The sequence below is a fragment of the Dipodomys spectabilis genome, unplaced genomic scaffold (assembly GCF_019054845.1).
Source record: "Dipodomys spectabilis isolate Male_0828 unplaced genomic scaffold, ASM1905484v1 ptg000108l, whole genome shotgun sequence".
Classification (NCBI taxonomy): domain Eukaryota; kingdom Metazoa; phylum Chordata; class Mammalia; order Rodentia; family Heteromyidae; genus Dipodomys; species Dipodomys spectabilis.
In genome coordinates this window covers 14940171-14965275 of record NW_024870785.1, presented here as the reverse complement: position 1 = coordinate 14965275, position 25105 = coordinate 14940171, and the positions used below count along the sequence as shown (strand labels likewise).

At 38.5% G+C, this 25105-nt stretch overlaps 1 protein-coding gene across 2 annotated transcripts; it reads left to right on the top strand.

Moving 5' to 3' along the window:
* Positions 1-253: 253 nt before the first annotated feature.
* On the top strand, positions 254-24810 carry Bnip2 (BCL2 interacting protein 2). 2 transcript variants are annotated; one of them, XM_042687520.1, is made up of 11 exons: positions 254-448; positions 6441-6547; positions 7621-7688; positions 8340-8516; positions 10660-10836; positions 13904-14006; positions 15378-15509; positions 17505-17591; positions 17706-17804; positions 18541-18576; positions 22310-24810. In XM_042687520.1, the coding sequence occupies exons 2-11, from the start codon at positions 6498-6500 to the stop codon at positions 22359-22361; spliced, it is 981 nt and encodes a 326-aa protein (XP_042543454.1). In that variant the 5' UTR covers positions 254-448; positions 6441-6497; the 3' UTR covers positions 22362-24810. The 2 variants fall into 2 exon arrangements, with proteins under 2 accessions (XP_042543454.1, XP_042543455.1); XM_042687521.1 differs by lacking the exon at positions 18541-18576.
* Positions 24811-25105: the final 295 nt, after the last annotated feature.

Genomic DNA, 25105 nt, shown 5'->3' with positions numbered 1-25105 from the left:
CCGCCCAACTGGACGGGCACTTGTGCGCACGCGCCTGCACCCCCCCTCCCCCCCCCCCCCAGCAGCAGCTAAAGGTTCCCGCCCAATTGAATGCAAGCGCTCGCGCATGCGCGGGCCCATGGCGGCCTTGAGGGCGGGGGGGGGGGGGGGGGAGAGGGGGGGGATTGTGAGAGTCCTCAGGTTAACGCCACGCCTCCACTTCCGCCCGCCGAGGTGCCTGAAGCGAGTCGGGAAGTCGTCACTTCCGCCGGGACAGCTCAGTCAGTGCGTCCGGGTCAGCTGCTACGGCTGCTGTTACCTCTGTGGTCCGGGAAGTGGCCTGGGGTTTCTGCCGCCGACCGAGGGGGAGCAGTCTCCGCTCGGTGCCACCTTCTGCGACCTGGCCGTCAGCCCCACGTCGCCGGCCTGGAGGGGCGAAGAGGACGAGGGGGCCCCGGCTGCCTCCGGGGTGAGCGCGGCCTGGGCGGCCTGGACGCTGCGGGTGTGGGTTGGGGCTGGGCCTGGGGGCGCGCGTCTGCGGGCCGGTGACGCTCTTCTGAGGGGCGCGTGCCCACAAGCCGCCAGGGCGACCGAGCCCAGGGGTTATCTGTGGCCTGGGGCACCGAAGAACCCCCCCCCCCCCCCCGGCGGAGGCACTTTCCGGGGCCCGCCCAGCCTCGGTCCCCGCCCTTCGCCCGGCTCTTTTGCCAATCCTGCTCCCCCCCCCCCCTCTTCCTTTTCCGTTTGTGGTGCGTGTGCTTTGGATGAACACACACTCACGCCTGGGTGCGGTGACGAGTCAAGGTGGTTCCGTATTTACGTGCAGCGTCTATCCCCCTTTGCAGAACAAAGAAACTTGGACCTCTGGTGTACCTCGTTAGCCTCGGGGGGGGGGGGGGGGATGGACGCGGAAACGACACCAGTAACTCAGAGCTCTAATAGACCTTCCTGAACAAGCTGAAGCAGAATGCAGGGCGTGTACTTGTAAAGCCGAGTCTCTGCGTGTTTTCAAGATTACCTTTTCTGTTTTAAGTACCTGGCCCCCCCCCCCAAAAAAAATAATAATAGTAATAATAGCTGGGCTTTTCCAGATGTAGTTGGTGCCCCTGGAGAACGTAGTACACTAGGGTTAAATTCATTAAAACTGTTTGGGTCTTCACTACATTAGGTTGGAACTGCCATTGCCCTGCCAGCTCCTCAGGGGCACAGCTTTTGCCATGTGCATGCATACTTAGTTCGGTGAATGAAGTATGTGATCGCACCATACAGTTGCTTTCTTAGCCTTACTTTGGTTTAGTTAGGCTCTTCCCTGACCCCTGACACTTGATTTCTCCCGTCTGTCCATCTGTCTATCTTTGTCTCGGGTCTCTTGTCTATTTGCCTGCCTGTGACTATTGGAGCTTGAACTAGGCCGTTGGAGCTCTTACCACTTGAGCCACACCTCCACTTCCGACTTTTCTGTCCTGGCTGGCTTTGAACTATGATCCTCACATCTCAGCCTTCTGAGAAGCTAGAATTAGAAGTTTGAGCTGGCCAGGTGCTGGTAGCTCATGCCTGTAATCCTACCTCCTCACGGGCCTGAGTTCTAAGGATCTGGGTTAGAATCCAGCCCCGGCAGAAAAGTCCTCCAAGAGACTCACTCAAAAGAGCTCAGGGACAGTGTCAAGGCACCGAGTTCAAGCCCCACAACCGACCAAAAAAAGTGTGAGTCAGCAACACGTAGCACGATGATTGATTTCTTCAATTAGACATATTCAGTTTGAAATGTTAGCTAAGAATTTCTGCAGTTGTTGGAAAAAAATTCAGTCATTTGTAAATGGATAAATTTCCTCAGTATTAAAGTTTCTTCTTAGTTCTTAACATTTAACATTTTCTCTAAACTATATTCCTGCTCATCATAATCTTCTTTTGTGCAGCCTAATAATGTCAAGGTTTGAGAGGCAGCTTGGAAGGCCACTTCTGCATATGTGAAGCTTCAACTAGATTATCATAAAGCATTGCTACTGAGTTCTTTAGGCATTACAGGACCTTTTAACGTAAATGTAATGGTGTTACAAATTTATTCCATGTGAGGTTGCCAATGAATGGAGACTGATGTGATAGAAACAATTTTGATCTAGATCTTGGAATCTGGATGTGGTGTCATAATAATGCTGTTTTGTACTTCACATGATTGTTGGTTGAAACAGGAGATGGTGGATACAGATGGGAAAAGCACCTTATGTTCATTCTAATAGAGTAATTCAGGTAGAACAAGCATCTTAAAATGTAAGTATAGGGCTGGGAATGTGGCTTAGAGGTTGCATGCGAGTGCCTATCATGCATGAAGCCCTGAGTTCCATTCCTCAGTACCACATAAACAAAAAAGGCCAGAAGTGGCGCTGTGGCTCAAGTGGTAGAGCAAAAGAAACTCAGGGACAATGCCCAGGCCATGAGTTGAAGTCCTAGGACTGGCCAAAAAAAAAAAAGTATATCCAGGACCCATAAATTAATCTTGACTTACAGTAGATGGGAAAGTATCCTTTTAAACTTAATAACATTCCTCTGGCTGGGAAGGTGGCTCAGTGGTAGAGCGTTTACCTTGCATGCATGAGGCCCTGGGTTTGATTCCTCAGCACCACTTAAGCAAAAAGAAAAAAAAGCCGGAAGTGGCGCTGTGGCTCAAGTGATAGAGCGCTAGCCTTGAGCTGAAGAGCTGAGGGACAGCACCCAGGCCCAGATTTTAGGCCCCACGACCGCACCCCTCCCCCAAAAAAAAAAAGAAATAAAAAATTTAAATTAGTAAATGTTTAAAAAAAAAACAACATTCCAAATTTGTTACTGTTTTATATATTAAGACATGTGTAACTGTCACAGAGGTCAGGTATTAGGCTTTACTTTTCTTAAAAGGTGTTAAAACATCTGATAATTTAATTCTCTCTCTTACAGATGACATACTTATCCTGTGCTTTATTTTACAATTTGAGAGAAATCAGCATCATTCTAGTAAATTTTGCTTTTAACATTTCTGATAGAGCATGTCACTTCATTCTTAAAACCTATGTGATCCTGTACTTGTCAATAAAACAGCAAGCAAGACTGTAGGATTTTTCCTTTGTTTGTTGAGGGGTTTGTTTTGTTTTTGCTGATCCTGGGGCTTGAGCTCTGGTCTTGCATGCTGGTCTTGAGCTCTGGTCTTGCATGAGCTTTTGTGTTTGAGGCTAGTCCGCCACCACTAGAGCCACTGCTCCACTTCCAGTTTTTTGTGATTAATTGAGATAAGAGAAGAGAGTCTAGGACTTTTCTGCCCAGCCTGATTTCAAACCATGAGCCACTGGCACCCAGCTCTGGGGATGTTTTGATGATCAGTCATAAACATACAAACTGCTCATGAAAGAATAAAATATTTTGGAATGAAACCTGTTTAGATGGGTAAATACTGTCCTCCTGCCAAGTGGAATTAATTTCACCACAGATTGGGCTTTACTTGAACCTATTCTAAGCAGTGTTTAACTCCATAAAATTGCTGTGTGTACTTTTAAAGGTAATTCTAGTTAATCTCCCCCTCCCCTCACCCCTGGTCCTGGGCCTTGAACTGTAGGCCTGAGCACTGCCCCAAGCTCCTTTTTGCTCAAGGCTAGCACTCTACCACCTGAGCCAGAACACCACTTCCGGCTTTTTCTGAGATTAATGGAGATAAAAGTTTCACTGACTTCCTTGTCTGGGCTGGCTTTGAACCATTATCATCAGATCTCAACCTCCTGAGTAGCTAGGATTACAGGCATGAGCCACTGACACCAGCTTCTAGCTATAATCTTAATATTTAAGTTTTGCTTATCTTGCTAATAAACTGTTTCTGGAAACTCTTCTTTATCTTGATTGGATTTACCACCATACCTACCCTCTGATGCTGTGTAAGGAAGTAATCTATTACTTTTTAAGTATATTAAAATGTTACTTGCATGATCTTTAATATTTTTAATATCCAAATCAAAAAAGTGGGAAACACCACAGTTGACTTTTGAGTCAGCAATATCATGATTTTCTTCATAGTAGTTGTACTTATATGAACTCTTCCCTTTTTTGCATACATGCAAGGCAAGCACTCTACCACTGAGCCACCTTCCCAGCCTTATGAACTCTTCTTGTTTTCTGTTTTATCCAGCTGCTCAGTGATAAAAGTGCTACCAAGAGTCAATTCTCATAGTTGTTTAACTTATTTTTATCTACCTCGTGTACTTAATTTTACCTAGTGTTCTTGATGGAATGGTCCCATTAATCAATGTTTATTTCTCCTCCTCCTACCTTAATTAGTCATCCCCTAAGCTAAATATCCATGGCCATAGCCTGAGGTATGCTAAAGTCATATGCTTCAATATATTAGAGTTGAGAAGGTTCAAAGGGCTGAAGGAGTTGGGCTTTCTGTAGTTAACTACCTTTAAAGGTTGTGTCAGTGTTCTTTTGTTCAGGCAGTAAAACAGCCCAAAGGTTTGGTTATCTTCTACATTTTAAGAGAAATAGTTCTTACAAATAAGGAATAATTTTACCAACAGAAACTTACATTACATATATATAGATTCTCACAAAAATTGATTATGATTTTTAGAGGTAAAGCAAATAGGAATCCTATTTATATAATTTAACAAGCAAAATAAACCAAAGAGGTTGAGCAAAAGGCTTGCTTGCTATCCAAGATCATACCTTACAGTTAAATGTTTATCCATTTAATATCTCAGGCTTGTAGATGTGCCAAACATGATTGTTTGCGACTTTCAGTCACTGTCTTTACTTTTGAAATATTATGTAGTTTTGAAAAAGACATGCAGAACACTGATCTTTTTTTCAAATAACCAATAAAGCAGTAAGATGAGATAATTGGAAGCTTTTTCTTTTTTGGGGGGGGGGGGTGGTCCAAGACTGGGACTTGAACTTGGTATCTGTTACTCTCAACTCGTTGGCTGGCACCTGAGCCATACCTCAAACACCGAAGCTTTTCCAATTATTGAAATTAGGTAAATATATTTGTGCATAGCAAAGACTGAGTATGTGAAATCTAGTGAAGATTCAGTTTTCAGCTATTAGTGATAGAATAATCTCAATTTAACATGACACAGAATAAGCAGTATTAAATATTTGGACTGGTTGACTATAATCTTGGACTGTCTTTTTGTTCTAAATAGAAAAGTAGTTTGATAAAGTACCTTTTTTTTAATTCCCTCTATAGAAAAGAGTTGCTGACAAAAATGCAGCCTGTAAAGTGATCTTTTTTTTTTTGTCGGTCATGCAGCTTAAACTCAGGGCATGGGCACTGTCCCTGAGCTTTTTTCATTCAAGGCTAGCACTCTACCACTTGAGCCACAGTGCCACTTCTGTTTTTCTGAGTGATTTATTGGAGATAAGGGTCTCATGGGCTTCCCTACCCTGGCTAGCTTTGAACCATGATCCTCAGATCTCAGCCTCCTAAGTAGCTAGGATGTACCTGGCTATAAAATGATAATAGTAGGTGTGTTAATTAAAACATATGTATTAGAAACAGAAACTGCTAAATATGTCAGAATTATTTTTAAGTATTTAATTCCTTAAAATTACTTAGATCAGTGTTTTCTCAGAATTAAAAATACTTCACCCATATACAATTATAAATATATACATTGATACATATAAACTAATTTTCCTAAGTGAATGTTTTGATCAGGAAAAGTTATGTCTGCTTTTTTTGTATGCCAAAGAGTGGTTCTTCAACTTTTTCTAAATGTTCAAAACCTCCTTCTAAGACGTAAGTAAACATTCAAACAAGAGGAACAGCTTCACTCTCAACAGAGATTTGAATTAAGTTTATTATATGAAATCTTAACATTTAAAAGTTCCACTGCAATTTTGTTATTCTGGAACATAATTTTTTTTTTAACTTTTTTTTGGGGGGAGGGGGGGAGGGGTCCAGTCATGGGTCCTGAACTCTGGGCCTGGGCGCTGTCCCTCAGCTTTTCAGCTCAAGGCTAGCACTCTACCACTTGAGCCACAGCACCACTTCCTGGCTTTTTTTTTTCTGCTTATGTGGTGCTGAGGAATCAAACCCAGGGCCTCATGCATGCAGGGCAAGCGCTCTACCACTAAGCCACCTTTCCAGCCCCATGCTGTTTATTTTTAATATCTTGCTCCTACTTCAATTTGCTATGTAACTCATAATATGAAATACATTTTAAGTCATAACCAGACATAAATCTGTATGAATACAGTTGTGAACAAATACTTTAACCTAACAATATCCTTACTGCAAGTAGATTTCATGTTACCTATATTTTGTTGTCTTCTCATTCTGTGAAAGAAAAAAGTTTCAGCTTGATAAATTGATTTCATAACTACATCATTGAACTAAAAGCTCTATGACTGATAGAGGAATTAAGATATAAGATTCTTGTGCCTTTTCGTCAAATAAGTGAACTGGAAATTAAATTCCTGCCATTTTTTTCTTCCCTTAACAGAATATTGGCTCTCTGAATTATCAGGAGTTGGAAGTTGACATTGAATCTAGGTTGAGGATGGAAGGTGTAGAATTGAAAGAAGAATGGCAAGATGAAGATTTTCCAATGTGAGCATACTTTTCATTGAAAACAAATTTAGAACAAAACCTTAGAATGTATTGAGTTATCACTTGATGAATATTAGGCTTTTTAAAAAAGTAGTGTTAATAAATGATCATTTGATACAAAGAAATGAACATTTAACAGAATGATTCTCTTGCCTATTGTTTGCTTACAAGTGTATATGGATGTAACGCTTTATATTCATTTTGATCTCTTAAATCTCAGATTTTCCCCTTGTTACAAAACAATGTTTTAATGTGGTATTTTTTAAAAAGTTGTGGGTCAGACCTCCTAGAATGGGCTCTTTAGTTGTTTGTTACGAATTTTTAAAGTGAATGGATTTTTTCCAAGAAAAAAACTTAGTAAACAAATAAACAAGGATCTTATTCTTCTTCTGGCAAGACACTTTGACACTTTCCAAAGCAGACCTTATATTTAAGTGATGGTTCCATTTCATCTTGGTCAGAAGACTTCCAGCACTCAGTAAAGTGCCTTAGCAGTTGGACTATGGACAGCTGGAGAGAGAGCTTGAGGCAAGGTAGTACACAACAGTGATAGTGGTAGAGGAGTGCTAGACTCAGAACTATAGCCACCGTTACCACGCTTTCATTGTAATTGAAAATAGCTGCATGCACTGTGTCATGCAACACATTGTATTGATGCATTGGAATTTATTTATAGTCTGATTTTTGCATAAGATTTATAGTTGTAGCTGGCAATGGTGGCTCATGCCTGTAATCCTTGCTACTCAGGAGGAGGCTGAGATCTGAGGACTGAGGTTCAGAGCCAGCCCTGGCAAAAATGTCCATAAGATTCTTATCTCCAATTAACCACCAAAAAACTACAAGTGGATGTGGCTCAAGTGATAGAGTACCAGCATTAAGCAAAATGCTTGGAGACAGCACTTGAGCCCTAAGTTCAAGCCCTAGGACCAGCACAAGAAAAGAAAAGAAGATTTTAAGCAATTTATATATGTATATGTGTTACATAGAGTTACATATAAATCATGTTTTAACAATCTGAGTTTGTTTTTTTTTTAACTTTCTGTGTTAAAGATACTTATGCCTGTGTCTTCCAGCCCTTTACCAGAAGATGATAGTATTGAAGCAGATATACTAGGTGTAACTGGACCAGAGAGCCAGCCTGGTAAGTACTTTAGCACTTTTCTCTCGATGGACTTTGTGTTATTTTGAACACATTTCTTTGTCAAGAAAAAGAATCACCAAGTTTTTGGAGAAATTAAGTGCACATTAAGTGTTTTGGAGTGCATGAGAAATTTAGATATACATAAAAAAAGATTGGTTTTTAGAAATGTTTTGCAGGAGGTAGACAAAGACTGTTACTTGGTAACAGAAAAGACTTGAACTTGGTATCTGTTGCTCTCAACTCATTGGCTGGCACTCTATCACCTGAGCCATACCTCAAACCCTAAAGCTCTTCCAATTATTGAAATTAGTAAATATATTTGTGCATAGCAAAGACTGAGTATGTGAAATCTAGTGAAGATTCAGTTTTCAGCTATTAGTGATAGAATAATCTCACTCTAACATGATACATAGTAAGCAGTATTAAATATTTGGACTTGTGACTACAAACTCTTCCTCTGTTATTTAAAAAAAAAAACATGGCTACTTCACTGATCTCTCGCCAGTGATGTAGAAGCAGAACAGATCAAATCCAAATTTTGTAAATTACTAATGTTTTGTTATTTGTTTAAAGTTTTTCTCAGGAACTATGTAGCTGAAATGTTTCTCTTATGCAACTCAAGCATTTTTTTCCTTTGTTTTTCAATTCTAGGCTCCCCAGAAGTTAATGGAAATAAAGTGAGAAAGAAACTAACTGCTCCAGACATTAGCCTAACACTGGATCCTAGTGATGGTTCTGTGTTGTCAGATGACTTGGATGAAAGTGGGGAGATTGACTTAGATGGTTTAGACACCCCATCTGAAAACAGTAATGAGTTTGAGTGGGAAGGTAATTGTTTCATTGTTTTTTATTAAGCTTCATTAATGAATCTTTGTCATTATGTACAGCTGTGTTTTATGCCATTCTTTTTAGGGAAAGCAGGATAATTGCTAAACCTTAAAACTTAATTATAAAGCCTACTAAAATAACAGTGTGTTAAGGGATTTTTTTCAAATAGCTATTCTTTTTTTTGGGGGGGGGGGGGGGAAGATCCAGTAGTGGGGCCTGAACTCTGGGCCTGGACGCTGTCCCTCAGCTCTTCAGCTCAAGGCTAGTGCTCTACCACTTGAGCCACAGCGCCACTTCCGGCTTTTTTCTTTTTGCTTATGTGGTGCTGAGGAATCAAACCCAGGGCCTCATGCATGCAAGGCAAGCGCTCTACCACTGAGCCACCTTCCCAGCCCCTCAAATAGCTATTCTTTTAAGCTGCATTGTTACTAAGGTACAAGATTCTGCAAACATGGAATATTCTGTCGTTTTCTAAACTGTATAGTAGATTATATAGGTGGATTTTTTTTTTTTTTGTCTTTTTGGCTATAAAGTTTTGTTTTAACAGAATACACTACAAGGACTTACATATTTGCAAAGAGAGAGTTCTGAAGAGAAGTTTTAGGGGAGTGTGGGTGTGTGGGTGTGTGCTCATACGTGCGTGTGCATGTGCCAGTCCTCAGACTTAAACTCAGGGCCTAGTGCTGTCCCTTAGCTTCTTTTGCTCCAAGCTATCTCTCTCTACCACTTGAGCCAAAGCTCCACTTCCAGCTTTTCCAGATAGTTTATTTATTAGAGAAAAGAGTCTCTCAGACTTTCTTACCCAGGCTGGTTTGGAACCATGATCCTCAGTTTTCAGCCTCTTGAGTAGCAAGGATTAGGTAGCATGAGCCACCAGCACCTGGCAATTTCTAAGATGGTGTTCTACTTCCTTCACAAGAACACTCCTGGGATTTACAGGCATGAGCCAGTGGCACTCAGTTTTGGGGGTGATTTTTTAAGGCGCTTTATGTAATGATGCTCTACTTTAAAATTACCAACACAAGTTGAAGTGTACTTAGCTCTCAAGTTTACAGTATCATTTTGGTTATTTAGAATTCAAAGGAATTGGCATGTGTCTTACTTTGCATGCCTTGTTGAATTAGACAATAATAGCTCTGTATAATGTCTTTGTATGGTTAATAATTTATATACCATCTTTAAAATGATTTTACTTTGAAGTTTAACATTAGGCATTTTATCTACAGTTTTACTGGCTCAATATACAGTCCAATAATAAGCAATATGTTTAAAGATACTGAAATAGTTTTCTGCCTGTGTGTTTTGTCTCTTCTTTCTTTAATGCTGCTGTAGTCATTTCCTGGAAGGATATTTTCCGTTAACAGCTTTATCTTGGAAACAACTAACATGCAGTAGGTTCCCCCTTCCCCATCTGTTGGTAAGGACTATGATACTAAAATTTTGAAAATCATTACCTCATTTAAAATCAGCTAAACTGCAATCTGCAAGCATAAATTACACCTAATCATTGGTGCTTTGGCTAATGTTAATTTAAGAAAATATTTGCATGCATTCTTCAGAATGATCACATGGAAAAAGATCACTGAGCAGTTAACCACTTTCTATCTTGTATTATAGTGCTTGAAAATTATATGCTAAAAATATTGACTCTTGGTCATTGCAGTAATCTTTAGTAGTAATTATCATTAACAAAGTCATAAGTGGACACCCTAGAAAGAAATTATAGATGGCTATATGGATTCACTTTTCTAAATTTGTGTCTATACATTGCACTATGATCAGGTGCTTTGTTAAATTGGAGAGTAAAAAAAAGTCTTAGAAAACTGACGTCTAAAGACATAAAATGATGTCATATTAGGGTAGAGTAAGCCTTTTCCAGTATTCTGGAAGAGATGCTTCAAATTCTAAAGATGCTATAATGAGAATCCCCTATATCAGCACAGTGTGATGTGCACCTGTATGCCCAGCTAATTGGGAGGCTGAAGTGGGAAGATCATTTGAGCCTAGGAGTTGAGGCCAATTTGGGCAGCACAGAGGTACCATCTCAAAAAATTTCAATCTAGATAGTAAAGTGGTTAACTTATGATTTGATTTTTATTGCATAAATAACAATTTGCAATTCAAAAAACTTTTATTTTAACAGATGACCTTCCAAAACCCAAAACTACTGAAGTAATTAGGAAAGATTCAATTACTGAATACACAGCAGCAGAGGAAAAAGAAGATGGACGACGCTGGCGTATGTTCAGGATTGGAGAACAGGATCACAGGGTTGATATGAAGGCAATTGAACCCTATAAAAAAGTTATCAGCCATGGAGGTAAGACTTAACTGAACATTATGCTGGGTGTGGTAGTTCAAGCCTACAATCCTAGCTACTTGGGAGGTGGATATCACTAGACAGAGATGGAGGAATCATCATTTGAGGCTAGCTCAGGCATAAAAGTTCTCAAGACACTATCTCACCTAGTATCTATCTGGGCGTGATGACAAGGACCTGTCATTTCTAGCTACATAGTGAAGCATAAGGCTCACAGCCTGTGTATAAAGGGAGACTACCTCGAAATTAGCCAAGGCTAAAAGAGGCTGAAGGAGTAGTTCAAGGGGGTAGAGCTCTGCCTAAATGTGGGGCCCTGACTCCAATCCCCAGTAATGACAAAAAATATTTAATACATAGTATCCCTATAGATATTACATGAATTTGGAAGAATAATAAATGATTCTTACATCATTTTAGGACTATAACAGGTTTGAAGTGGAAAGAATAAAACCTATAGCCAGGTGCCGGTGGCTCACGCCTATAATCCTAGCTACTCAGGTGGCTGAGATCTGAGGATCATGGTTCAGAGCCAGCCTAGGCAGGAAAGTCTGTGAGACTCTTGCCTTCAATTAACTGCCAGAAAAACAAAATGGCACTGTGGCTCAAAGTGGTAAATAGAGCATTAGCCTTGAGCTGAAGAGCTGAGGGACAGCACCCAGGCCCAGAATTCAAGCCCCATGACCAACAACAACAAAAAAAAGAATAAAACCTACATAAAAATTTGCATTGAAAAATGACTCCCTCCCACCTATCTTTCACTACCCAAAACTGGTTTATTTTCTCTTCCTTTGTATGACTTTATACTTCATACAAAGTGAATTTATATACTATAAATATATAGTTAATACCTCTATAACTAAATGCCCGTGTCTTTAATCCTCTTTTTTTTTTTTTTTTGTCAGTCATGGGACTTGAACTCTGGGCCTGGGCGCTGTCCCTCAGCTCTTCAGCTCAAGGCTAGTGCTCTACCACTTGAGCCACAGCACCACTTCTGGTTTTCTGAGTGGTTTATTGGAGATAAGAGTCTCATAGACTTTCCTGCCTGGGCTGGCTTTGAACCACGATCCTCAAATCTCAGCTTCCTGAGTAGCTAGGATTATAGGTGTGAGCCACCAGGACCCAGCTATAATTCTTACTCTTAAACAGAGAACATCTATGCCCAAGAAGTTTTTTAATACCCTTTTCCGATGACTATTACCCCTCAGTAGGTATCAACTATTCTAATACCTACCTCTCTGTGATTAGTTTTGCCTCTTAAAATTACATAAAACTATAACTGTGTACTATGCACTATATAGTATGCTACTGTCATCCATGTTATACATGTCAGCTGTAGTAGATCCCTTCTTGTTGCTGAAGAGTGTTCAGTGCCTGGAAAAACTACATTGCTTATCTGTTCTCCTGATGGAGATGTAAGTTGTTTCCAGTTTGGATTATTATAAATAAAACTACTGAGTCATTGTTATAAAAGTCTTTTTTTGGATAGTAGTAAAACTTAGTCTTCAACTGTAACTCTTAATTATTTCCCTTAAAACACTGAACAGATCACTTAACAGTTCATTCCACATTTCTGTGAGCACCCACTTTGTATATTTATAAGATGTGCAGAAATAATAAAATTTAGCTCATTCCCTTAAGAAATTTACAGTCAAATAGGAAAGCAATGAAAATTCAAGTTCTAACTTCTGTCATTCTTAACTGTACTACTATATAGAGTTTGCATAGCACTGTGCAAATAGTGTCAGAATATTAGGTCAGAATGCAGCTTATTCTGGAAAGCATATCTGGTCTCCTTAAGGCCTAACACTGCACTGCCCAGAGGAGCCAGTAGGTCAGGCAAACTGATTTTTTTTCCTCACACAGAATCATTTCCACTTACTTTACTCTCTACCAAATACATTGCCTCCCTTATCTCTACAGTCTTCATTCATCTGAAAGCAAATCACTTGCATATTTGCAGTTACATTCTTATGCCTAATTTAATCTTATTCAAGATGAAGAAAGCAAGATCATCTAGGTTAGAAAGGCCACAGATAGGCATTAATTCAGCTAGTTCATAGAAATCAACTTGTAAGGCTTGCCTTATAACTTAAACCTAATGCCTTTCAGAAATAGCACTTGATTTTCTTTAGGGATCTTACCTTACTCGATTACCACACTTAATATGTTTCGTGACTTATTAAAAAAGCTAGTAAAGATTCTAATGTTCTTGAAATACCAGATCTATTTACTTTGTGTACAGACAATAGAAAAGACTTTAAGCATGATTACTGAATATAGCTTACTAGTTAAAGGTTTAGTTGAAATACATTTTTGTAGTTTTCTTCACCAAGGAATATGTCAGATATATATCCAGTTTTTTATTGTAATACCTCCTTTTAAAAAATCAGCCACTGGCTGGGCGCTGGTGGCTCACGCCTATAATCCTAGCTATCCAGGAGGCTGAGCTCTGAGGATCAAGGTTCAAAGCCAACCCAGGCAGGAAACTCTTATCTCCAATAAACCACCAGAAAACCAGAAGTGGCACTGTGGCTCAAGTGGTAGAGCACTAGCCTTGAGCTGAAGAGCTGAGAGACAGCGTTCAGGCCCTGAGTTCAAGCCCTATGACCGACAAAAAAAAAAAAAACAGCCACTATCAGGCACCAGTGGCTCATCCTGTAATCCTGCCTGCTCAGGAGGCTGAGATTTGAGGATCACGGTTTGAAGCCATCCCTGGCAGAAAAGTCCCTGGGAATCTTACTTCCATTTAACTGCAAGAAAACAGGAAGTAGGGTTGTGGCTCAAAGTGGTAGAATCCTAGCCTTAAAAGAGCTCAGGGACAGTGCCTAAGACCTTAGTTCAAGCCCCATGACAAAAAAAAAAAAGCAACCATTTTAACCATAGTTTGAATGCTTTACTTCAGATGTGTGTTATGTGTGTCTGCTTGTATATGTCACTATATTTTTCTGCTTGCTTAAATATGACTGGCTTTTTACTATGCTAGTTGAAGTCAGTCTTTCCCTAACAAGCATACAAATAACTTCTCGGAAGTCTTCAGAGTAAACTCACATCTTCATTTCTTTTTCAGGATATTATGGAGATGGGTTAAATGCCATTGTTGTGTTTGCTGTCTGTTTTATGCCTGAAAGTGGCCAGCCTAACTATAGATACCTGATGGATAATCTCTTTAAGTAAGTATAGCCTAACAAAATGTGTGATAGAATTTTGAATTAATTAGACTTCTATGTTCAGGAAATGAGCTTAAGCTGTATAAAAGCTCAGTTGTAATTGTTCATGTCCTATTCTCAGGCATTGTCAAACTGGTTTTCCAACTCAACAGGAAAATTGGCATTTTAAAATTAGAAAATGTTTCTTGAATTTTTTTTTTTTTTTTTTTTTTTTTGTCAGTTGTGGGTTTTGAACTCTGGGCCTGGGTGCTATCCCTGAGCTCATGAGCTCTACTACTTGAGCCACAGCACCATTTCCAGTTTTCTGGTGGTTAATTGGACATGAGTCTCACAAACTTTCCTGCCTGGGCTGGCTTTGAATCATGATCCTCAGATCAGCCTCCTGAGTAGCTAGACCCTGTCTTGAATGTTTTTGGGGTTTTTTTCCCAACTGATTTATTTTACATTTGCAGGCACATTAAATTTAAGGAAGTTACTTTCAGCTTAAAATCACATGGCTAAATTACATTTGTCCCTAGAAATCCCATGTAATGAGCTGACTCTTCAATTTTCATAGAGTGATTCATCTCAGGTTGGTGAGAGTCTTATAATCTTTTTTGGAGAAGGGATGGGGGAAGTCAGTCTTGGGGCTTGAACTCAGGGCCTAGGCACTGTCCCTGAGCTTCTTTTGCTCAAGAATAGCATTCTACAACTTGAGTCATAGCACCACTTCTGGCTTTTTCTGTGTATATAGTACTGCGGAGGTGAGCAATCTACCACTAAGCCACATTCCCAGCCCAGGTCTTACAATCTTCAGTGTGGAAAAATTCAAACGTAGCTGGGCACCAGTGGTTTACGCCTGTAATCCTAGCCACTCAGGAGGCTGAGATCTGAGGATCATGGTTCAAAGCCAGCCCGGGCAGGAAAGTCCGTGAGACTCCTATCTCTAATAAACCACTAGAAAACTGGAAGTGGCACTGTGGCTCAAGCGGTAGAGTGCTCGCCTTTGAGCTGAAGAGCACAGGGACAGCGCCCAAGCCCAGAGTTCAAGCCCCAAGACCGAAAAAAAAACAATTCACACATATACAAAAGGAAAGAAATATATGAAATCTTTATCAGTCACCCATTTCAGCAGTTAACAATTTATACTTCATTTCCAGTTTTTTCCCCACCGTGTAATTTTGAAACAAATCCCAGACAATGTCCATTGTATTCTATAGACATTTTAATATGTATCTTGAACTTACTATTTTAAATGATCATAATATCTGCTAATGCAGTTTTAATTGTAATTATATTTTCCCTCATTGTGTGGGAGAGAAGGGACTTGTATTAATTTGGAGAAGCCAGTGCGGTTCTTCACAGTGAAGATTATATCTAATTTGTTTTTTACAGATATGTTATTGGCACTTTGGAGCTGTTAGTAGCAGAAAACTACATGATAGTCTATTTAAATGGTGCAACAACTCGAAGAAAAATGCCCAGTCTGGGATGGCTCAGGAAATGCTATCAACAAATTGATAGACGGTAATGGAAACATAAGCATAAAGCAAGTGTGAATGACTTTTATAGTGGATTTATTGGGTTTTTGTTTTCTGTTGCCACTTAAGGATTATATATTTACTTCTTAAATGGTATTTTCCTTAAGGCTCTACTCTTGATAGTATTTTGGAAAGTCAAGAAAGCAATTAATTTTCGTCTGCTTTCTAAAGAATTATTCAAAATAACTTACAAGATTGTTCTTCATTTTTCCTTATTCTTAATTTGGAACACATATTTTAATTTGTACCTTGGGGAAGAGTGGAGAATGTAGTACATTTAATGTTTTGTCTAATTTGTAATGTTAACATATTTGTGTGTGTGTGTGTGTATACATGTGTGCATGTTCATGTCAGTCCTGGGACTTGAACTCAGGGCGTAGGCATTGTCTTTGAGAGGTTTTTGTTTTTTGGTTTTGCTCGTGTAGTTCTCTACCACTTAAGCCATAGCTCCACTTACGGCTTTTTGCTGGTTAATTGGAGATAAAAGTCTCATGGACTTCCCTACCTGGGCTGGCTTCAAATCAAGATCCTCAGGTCTCAGCCTTTGAGTACCTAGGATTGCAGATGTGAGCCACCGGCAGCACCTGACTGCATAGTATATTTTGTTTCTTATTTAGATATAATTTTCCTTTGGAACAAACTCTAGATTGTATTTATTGGCTTGGAAATTATACTATAGTCTTCGAATTGGTTTGACTTTCTTATGGCTAATTTAAACTACTATAATCAACTCAAACATTAGCTTTTGTGGTTTAAAAAATATACACATGGGGGACTGGGAAGGTGGCTCATGGTAGAATGCTTGCTTTGCATGCATGAGGCCCTGGGTTCGATTCCTCAGCACCACATAAGCAGAAAAATTGGGAAATGGCACTGTGGCTCAAGTAGTAGAGTGTTAGCCTTGAGCTTAAGAACTAAGGTAAAGCGCCTAGACCCAGAGTTCAGGTCCCACAACCAACCAAACTAAACAAACAAAAAAATATATATACACATAATGTGTATAGAGTCCTTGTTTTATCTGTGTGAAATATGCATGGTGAACAACTTTATAGTTGGTCATTTAAAAAGAAATCTGGGATAATTCCTTCAAGTTTTAATCAAAGTCTTTTTTTTTTTTTTTTTTTGCCAGTCATGGTGCCTGAACTCTTGAGTCTGGGCACTGCCCCTCAGCTCTTCAGCTCAAGGCTAGTGCTCTACCACTTGAACCACAGCACCACTTCCAGCTTTTTCTGCTTATGTGGTGCTGAGGAATCGAACTCAGGGCCTCATGCATGCAAAGCAGGCACTTTACCACTGAGATACCTTTCCAGCCCCTAATCAAAGCCTTTTTTTTTTTGGTCTGGTTGTGGGGCCTGAACTCTGGGCCTGGGCGCTGTCCCTCAGCTCTTCAGCTCAAGGCTAGCACTCTACCACTTGAACCACAGCACCACTTCCGGCTTTTTTCTTTTTGCTTATGTGGTGCTGAGGAATCGAACCCAGGGCCTCAGGCATTCAAGGCAAGCGCTCTACCACTGAGCCACCTTCCCAGCCCTAATCAAAGTCTTAAAGTACTCAGGAATAACCATTAGATCTGCTTCATGGTACTTACTGCTTTGGTCATTTTTTTCTCGCATGTCTGCCTATGCACTGCCTGACACGGTATTGAGAGTGAGTTCCAGTTTCTCCCGGTCTTGAGACATGAAAGTAGTTTACTGTTACAGTCATTATTGGCCTGGCTGACCAAGTCTTGGAATGTATTACTAGGAGACATTTAACAACAGGCTATACTATAGACATAAATTTGGTAGAACGTTACTAAAATTTATTTCATAGGAATAGGCGGGACACTCAGATTTCAAGACCATATTGACTTTAGGAGTTTCATGTCTAACTGAGAAGTTTGAAATAGCTTATTTTTGTAGTTATTTTGTATAAACTTGCACATGTCTTAGCATTAAAAATTGTAGAAATTCCTAACTTTTCTGTCTTTTTTAAACTCCAGGTTACGGAAAAACCTAAAATCCCTAATTATTGTACATCCCTCCTGGTTTATCAGGACACTTCTGGCTGTTACAAGACCATTTATTAGGTAATCTCTGAGAGCTCTTGAGATTAAAAAAAATTCTTTGTATAAGTTTCTTGTCATATTAGAACTATTGAAATAATTGTTTTTCTTTGATTTTCTTTTTTCTTCTTTCCACAGCTCAAAATTCAGCCAAAAAATTAGATATGTCTTTAATTTGGCAGAACTAGCGGAGCTTGTTCCCATGGAATATGTTGGCATACCAGAATGCATAAAACAGTACGTTTTGTTTCATTTCTTAAATTGCATTGAGTCATTCATTTTGATGTGCGAGGTGTACTGTATTTCAATACTTAATCTCACTTCATATATGTATAACAAACAAATAGAAGAAGCCATCTCTCCATGTCTTCCCAGAAGTCACTGTTCTTCAGGCTCCCAGTTGAAGAACTAGGAGAAGTGATTCCTGGTCGAGATTCAGTTTGTGTTTATAAAGTCTTTACAGTCTGAGAAGTGATACAGTGGTTGGTCAATACCAAGGAACATTCTCCAAATAGAGGGTGTTGCTCTCAAAATTTGTGTAAACTTACTGTAGCATGTTACTCTCAAAATTTGTGTAAACTTTTCGTGCTATTTTTAAATATCATGTTGCTATAGAGAAATTTACTTAAATCAGCTGAACCTCAGTATTTTCCAGTGACTGGAATTTGTTCTGGTTACTAAATTTACTTCTCTTGAACCCCTAAAAAGACTTGGCATTAGGTTGTTAACATAAATAATTGAGCATCACACTGCTGTTACATAGAGAAGTTTCTGTGTTCTGTTAGTCTGAGGTTTTAGTTTGATGTAACCAAGCCATATTTATTGAGTCAGTCCTTGTTTTCTACATAGTGTTTCTTTTAAACGGTTGGGCTTGCAAACTTAAAAAAAAATTTTTTTTTAGTAGTACCTTTTTTGTTTATGTTTTTATTAATCTCGTAACATGTATTTACTGAAATAACTTTTCCCTACCAAGGTATGAAGAAGAAAAGTTTAAAAAGAAACAAAAAAGGTATATGCACACCTTGACTGGGTTGCATCTAGACTAGTCCATTTGCATTGCACAGACTAACTCTTATTGATTGGTTAGCTTGTAGACAAAGATAAAGGCACTTGTAAATATAATTATACCCCAACATCCAATACAAGGTGAATCTAAAGTTTCTGATGCTGAATATGACTTGGATTCACCCTGTTTTAATACTAGATATAATGCCAATTAAGAATTCAACCCCCTCTTTCCTTACTGGTCTGAATAAACCAAAGAACTTATAAGTGAGCATAGTATTTAAAATACCAGAAGACTCAAATGTTGCTTTTGTAATATTTATGCAGATCTGGGAATGTAGCTCAAGTGATAGAGTGTTTTCCTATCTACCAAAGCTCTGGATTTGATCACCAGCACTAAAAACGAAAAATCTGATTAGCCCTTAACCAGGTCTGGTGTTTCTGGCCTGTAGTCCAAACACTTGCGGAGCTGAGGCCAAAGATCATGAGTTGAAGGCCATCAGGATCCTGTCTGATACCACATAAATATTTTCACAGAAGCTTTTAAGGAATCAATTTATTTTATTGGGGTTGATAATTATATTTGCAATGCATATATTCTTTGGCTAACCAACATTTTTCTCCTTGTATGCTTAAATTAAATAGCCTGCTAACCAGTCAAATTCTACATGTGATAAAATACCTAAATGAACCGTTTAACAGTTAAACACTCTGCTTTCATTTAAATATTTTTTGAACACTTCTGCTTTGGGCATAACAACCTATTGTCTATTAAAAGCTTGGCACAGAAGATGGAAGGCAAAGATATTAGTTACGAGTTTATATGGAAATTCAGAAAAGTGTATTAGTTTCTAATTTGTTAATACACTTACTTTGAACTTTTTGTTTTAAAAACACTCATTTATGTAACCCAGACTGGCCTCAAACCCAGCGCTCCTCCTGCCTCAGCCTCCTTAGTGTTAGCTTGCAAGTATGTGCCACCACATCCATCTTGTTTGTAGATTTGTTAATTGTTCACCGATGAGTAAAACACAGTTTAATAGAACCTTAAAAGTTAAGATGAGAAATTTATTTGTATTATTTTGACTATCTGTGGAAACAACTAAATGGTTACTGGAACATTCTTTTTTTTTTTCTTTGTTTTTTTTTTTTTTGTCACTTGTGGGGCTTGAACTCTGGGCTTGGGCACTGCCCCTGCACTCTTCAGCTCAAGGCAAGCACTCTTACAGTGCCACTTCCAATTTTCTAGTGGTTTATTGGAGATGAGACTCTCACAGCCTTTCCTGCCTGGGCTGACTTTGAACTGTGATCCTCAGATATCAGCCTCCTGAGTAGCTAGGATTACAGGTGTGGGCCACTGGCACCCGGCTGGAACATTCTTAATAATGAGCTTTGCCTCTGTTGGTGAGAACTTACTTAACCATGTAATAAAATCACATTTCTAAGTGGCTCTTTAATGGTGTAGCCAACACTGAGATGTAGAAAGTGACTTTAGATCATGCTTATTTCTCATGCCCTCTTGACATTGCTATACATTTTCTAGACACATAGATGAAATTTAAAACAATCTGAGTTTGTAGAATACTTTGAAACTAGCTACTTCCTGTATTTCAAAATGAGTTGCATTTATTGATGAAATACATTCCATAATGTCCTTTCTAAAAATGCTCTTAGCATTTACTCAACTATCAAAAATTAATTTAGCATTAGAAAATATAGAATTTATGCTTTTTGGGGCTGGGAAGGTGGCTCAGTGGTAGAGTGCTTGCCTTGCATGCTCGAGGCCCTGGGTTCAATTCCTCAGCACCACATAAGCAAAAAGAAAAAAGCCGGAAGTGGCGCTGTGGCTCAAGTGGTAGAGTGCTAACCTTGAGCTGAAGAGCTGAGGGACAGTGCCCTGGCCCAGAGTTCAGGCCCCACGACCGGACCCAAAAAAAAGAATTTATGCTTTTTGTTTAAATGCCTTGTTTGAAACTATCATTACTGTTTTAGCTTGATTATTTTTGTTTTTCAGTTTTGTTTGTGTTTAAACTTAAACAGGGCCTAGATATATCTCAAACACTGGGTAGTATGCAGTTTGTTTAGTCTTAATAAGAAATTATTGTCAGTTTGAGAATAATTTTTCTATTAAGTTTAGATGGAGGAATATTTTTTGAATTTTCTTTTTTTTACTGGGACTGAGTTAGGGTGTCAAGCTGTAGATCTGCTTTTTCCATTCATAGCTGACATTCTACCACTTAAACCACACTCCAGTCCAGCTTTTATACTGATTAATTGGAGACAAGAATCTCTCAGACTTTTCTACCTACGCTAGCTTCAAACTGAGATCCTCATATCTCAGCCTCCTGTGTGGCTACGATTATAAGCATAAACCATTAGCACATGGATAAATATAGAGACAGGTTTTTGAAACCAGAACTTAGAAGCTGGGGTGAGATCTGAGGATCATGGTTCAAAGCCAGCCCAGGCAAAAAAGTCAGTGGCACTCTTATCTCTAATTAATCACCAGAAAACTAGGAAGTGGAGCTGTGGTTAAAAGTTATAGAATGCTAGCCTTGAGCAAAAAGAGCTCGGGAACAGCACCCACCCTGAGTTCATGCCCCACAACCCCATAACCAACAGAAGAAAAAAAAAAAAGGAAGTAGTGTGGAAACTCTTTCAGTTAAAGTTAACATCTCCATAAGCACTAGGTTTATCATGAGGGCAAAAGATGAATAGTGAGCATTTTTAAATGTTTCTAAAGTTTCTTTCAAACACTGTAGTGTGGCCAGGCACACTATGTTTCAATAGAGTTTAAAAATAATAATGGTATTAGGTCTTAGCCATACTTCAATTTTTAAAAAAATTGGGTAAATATTACATGCCAATATAAAAAACATTTAAAATGTTGTTAATCTGGAGTTGTCCTAGGCCAAGACTGTTAGGCTCTACGTCACGGCTGTTAGGTCTGTTTCACACATACTCCAGTAATCTTAATAATGAATGCTGATGATCAAAATGATGGAAACAAGTGTGGACAGTGTCTTCCTACATTGTCCCAGGTGGCCTGAAACATTGCCTTCCATACCAGTGACTCATACTGCAGATACAACAGCAGTAGACTGTTGTGCATGACCTCTGAAGGGTTTCTATAATTATTGTGTAATTCTTCAAGTCTCCATGTACCTAAATTTGCTGGGGCCACTGATCACTAGTCCAGGAACATTTTTTAATGCACATTTAGATACTTTTTGAACATTAAGTTCTTATGGCTTCTTACTATCAAAACAAATAAAAGGCATTCACAAAGTATGCCAATGAATTCTGGAGACTAATTCTATTAGAATGCATTTTATTACTAGATTTTAAAATATTAATTGATCAGTGGGTAGCTTTAGTGACACTTAATATTTCTGTTAAAATCACTATTGAGGGAGTTTGTTCTTCCTATTGCCAATCTCTGGATACCTGCTGTAGCCAAGCTTCAACTTGTGAACTTTTAAGAAATGTGTTTGTATGTATTTTTGTAATCTCTGAAAGAATCAACATACACATTTCTTGCCAGTGTCCTCCTGCCGTATAAAAGTTCTCTTATCGTTCTGGTTGGGGAAATAATGTTTGGTCATCTTTTTACCATGTCTGCTTCTTTGCAAAGCTTTGTTTTTTAACAGAATAATATTCTATGCGAAAAAGTTGTTATTTTTAGAAAGAAAGTTGTTGATGCTTAATTTTCTGCTTTTTTTAAAAAAATTAAACAGAGTTGATCAAGAACTTAATGGAAAACAAGATGAACCGAAGAGTGAACAGTAAGTTTGGCATCTAGTCCAGACAGAAGGGAAGAATGTGCTGATGAAGCAGTGCTCTTTTTGCTTTTATTTTTATGTAATCTGTTACAAAATTGACTTGACTTTTTCTTAATGGACTTTTTGTACAAGGAACTGTTCACTGCTGTACTGGTTTGCAAATGTCTTGAATTTTACTCTTTAATAATCATTTTATACTTTATATTGCTAAATAGCAGAGAACTACACTTTATATAAAGCAATTTTTGCATTTGTTTATTGAATGATGGATACATCTTCAGTAAAATATTTATATGCATAAATGGCAAAGGAAAGAAATAATATATATTTTTATGTCTTGAGCAATATTTTTAATGTATACTTACCTTGTAGAAGAATGTGCAGGCAAATGTGTTAGAATTTTTGTTTTTGTAAATGGTTGAATACATTTCCTGAGTGACTTAGAAAATTAAGTTGCTCTGAGGGATAAACAGATTCTCATGAATACCCAAAGATCATGTACATAGTATAAGTAGATTAATACCATCCCAAGTGTTTTTTTCACTTTAGCATATATTGTTCCTTAATTCAGAAGTGCAAATATAAATGCATTGCACGCTTTCTCCTTTTTTAAAGACAAGTCAAAAAGCCATTTTTAGAACTAGAAATTTTAAAGAGGCTTAGGAATTAGGAATTATATATATGTATATATGGCATATTTTATCTTCTGGCCCAAAGTCAGAACTGTTTTAAAAAAATCTTTGATATGTTCACTAATGTGAAATGAGTTTGTGTGTCCAGGGTTTCATGCCCATGAATGTGTGAGTGCTATGTGGCATTGCAGAGAATATGGTGAGTGTTCACTGTCACAACTTTCCTGTAGAAAGTGGGCTGGCTTTTGAAACTGCTCTCACTGTGGGCACTTTTACCAAAATACTTCTATGTCACTTATTTGAACTCAGTACTCTGACCTAGTCACATAAGGTATGTTTCAATTTTCTGTGGAATTCTGTTTGACAATACTATAAGTTAGATTAAGTTTGCAAGTCATAGAGCACCATTGCATTGTGCTGTTTGGGACATTTAATAGAAACATGAAAAATTTGTTCTACATTGAAATAAATTTTATTTGTGACTGCAAACAAAGCTTAGTTACATATAATAATTCTATTACAACAAACTGGCAAACTATGTCATATACTAAGTGTTACAGGTATATTTAGTAAGCTTAATATCCTCTGTATTTGAAGGTCACACTGTCTAGCCCTTCATGTAAAGCTTTTTTTTAAGAGCTTTAGTTAGTAAAATTGAAGCAGATGTAAACTAAGCTTGTCAGATTCTCTCCTGCAAGAACACAGGTGTCTTTTACTATGTTTTGTTTTTGTTCTTTAGTATAAAGTTTCTGTTACAAAAAGGAATTTCTTTTTTTCTTTTTGAGAGATACTAGAGGATTATGGGGATTCCCTAGTAGCCCCTTGACCTTGATCCAACATGTCCATCCTGTACTAAGTCACTACCGTAAATTAAGCCAAAGCCTGGTTACTTGTTGAAACCTTAGAAATACTTTGTGCTGAAAAACTAACTTAATAGTAACTACCTAGGCATTCCTTTTCAATTTTTACTACATGAGGATTATGAATAAAGATCATGTCTGGTTTCATTGTAATTTGCATACTGTATCTGGAAGACATTTCAAGCTGTAGCTCATCTGTATGACTTTATCATCTCAAAATGGACTGAGCTTTTGGGTAGGTGATTTTCCACCACAATAAGTACTTGGCTCTTCAATTTCAAAAACAGAAGAATAACTTCAACTCTTTATTGTGTTTATTGACTTTTGCTTTTGCATTCAGTGTTCCTAACTTACAGAAACAACTTTCAAAGGTGATATTTTTCTAACATTTCAAATATTAGAAGTAAGCCATGTTCTGTCAGAGTATTAAAATCCAAAGTGAACAGCTAGACATGGTGGTCCAAACCTATAACCCCAGCTCTCAGAAAGCTGAATCAGGAGTTGGTAAATTCAAAGCCAGCCTGGGTTACAGTGCAGGATTTCTGTCTCAAAAGGAAAGAAAAGCCTCCAAAGGGAACACTGGTAACACTTGAATTATAATGATGGAGACATGTTGTGAATCACAGCCTTGAAAGGAGAACTGCTTTAACTTCTCCCTTAATGGAATGTGCCCACAATAAATATTTCACGTCTATAAAATATTTAGAAGTATTTAAGTTTATTTGTACTTTGTAACATTTCCCTGTATTATCTGATGTTACTTACCATTACTGACTGAAATGAAAGCACTTGTAATTGTAGGTTTTTGTGTCTTTTTCCTGGGATCATGGATTGAATTTCATTGGTTTAGATTGCAAATGTTTTTCACCATCTTTGTTACATTTGTTATCTGTGTTTCCCCTTTTTAGTCAAGTCTTAATCAAGAAATTCTTTGTTCTACTTATTCATATTCCTAAGCAGCACTGACAGTATATTGACCCCACACTAAAGCTGAATAGTCTTTAACTCAAGAGCATGAGGAGGATGTGAGAAATAGTTTTGTTTTTTGGGTTTTTTTTTGGGGGGGGGGGGGGTCCGGTCGTGGGGCCTGAACTCTGGGCCTAGGCACTGTCCCTCAGTCTTCAGCTCAAGGCTAGTGCTCTACCACTTGAGCCACAGCGCCACTTCCGGCTTTTTTCTTTTTGCTTATGTGGTGCTGAGGAATCAAACCCAGGGCCTCAGGCATGCAAGGCAAGCGCTCTACCACTGAGCCACCTTCC

Coding starts and splice junctions, on each gene's coding strand:
- Bnip2 (XM_042687520.1), top strand. CDS start 6,498: ATGGAAGGTGTAGAATTGAAAGAAGAATGGCAAGATGAAGATTTTCCA. Junction 7,689..8,339: donor TGGACCAGAGAGCCAGCCTG/GTAAGTACTTTA, acceptor TTTCAATTCTAG/GCTCCCCAGAAGTTAATGGA. Junction 18,577..22,309: donor TTTAAAAAGAAACAAAAAAG/GTATATGCACAC, acceptor AAAATTAAACAG/AGTTGATCAAGAACTTAATG.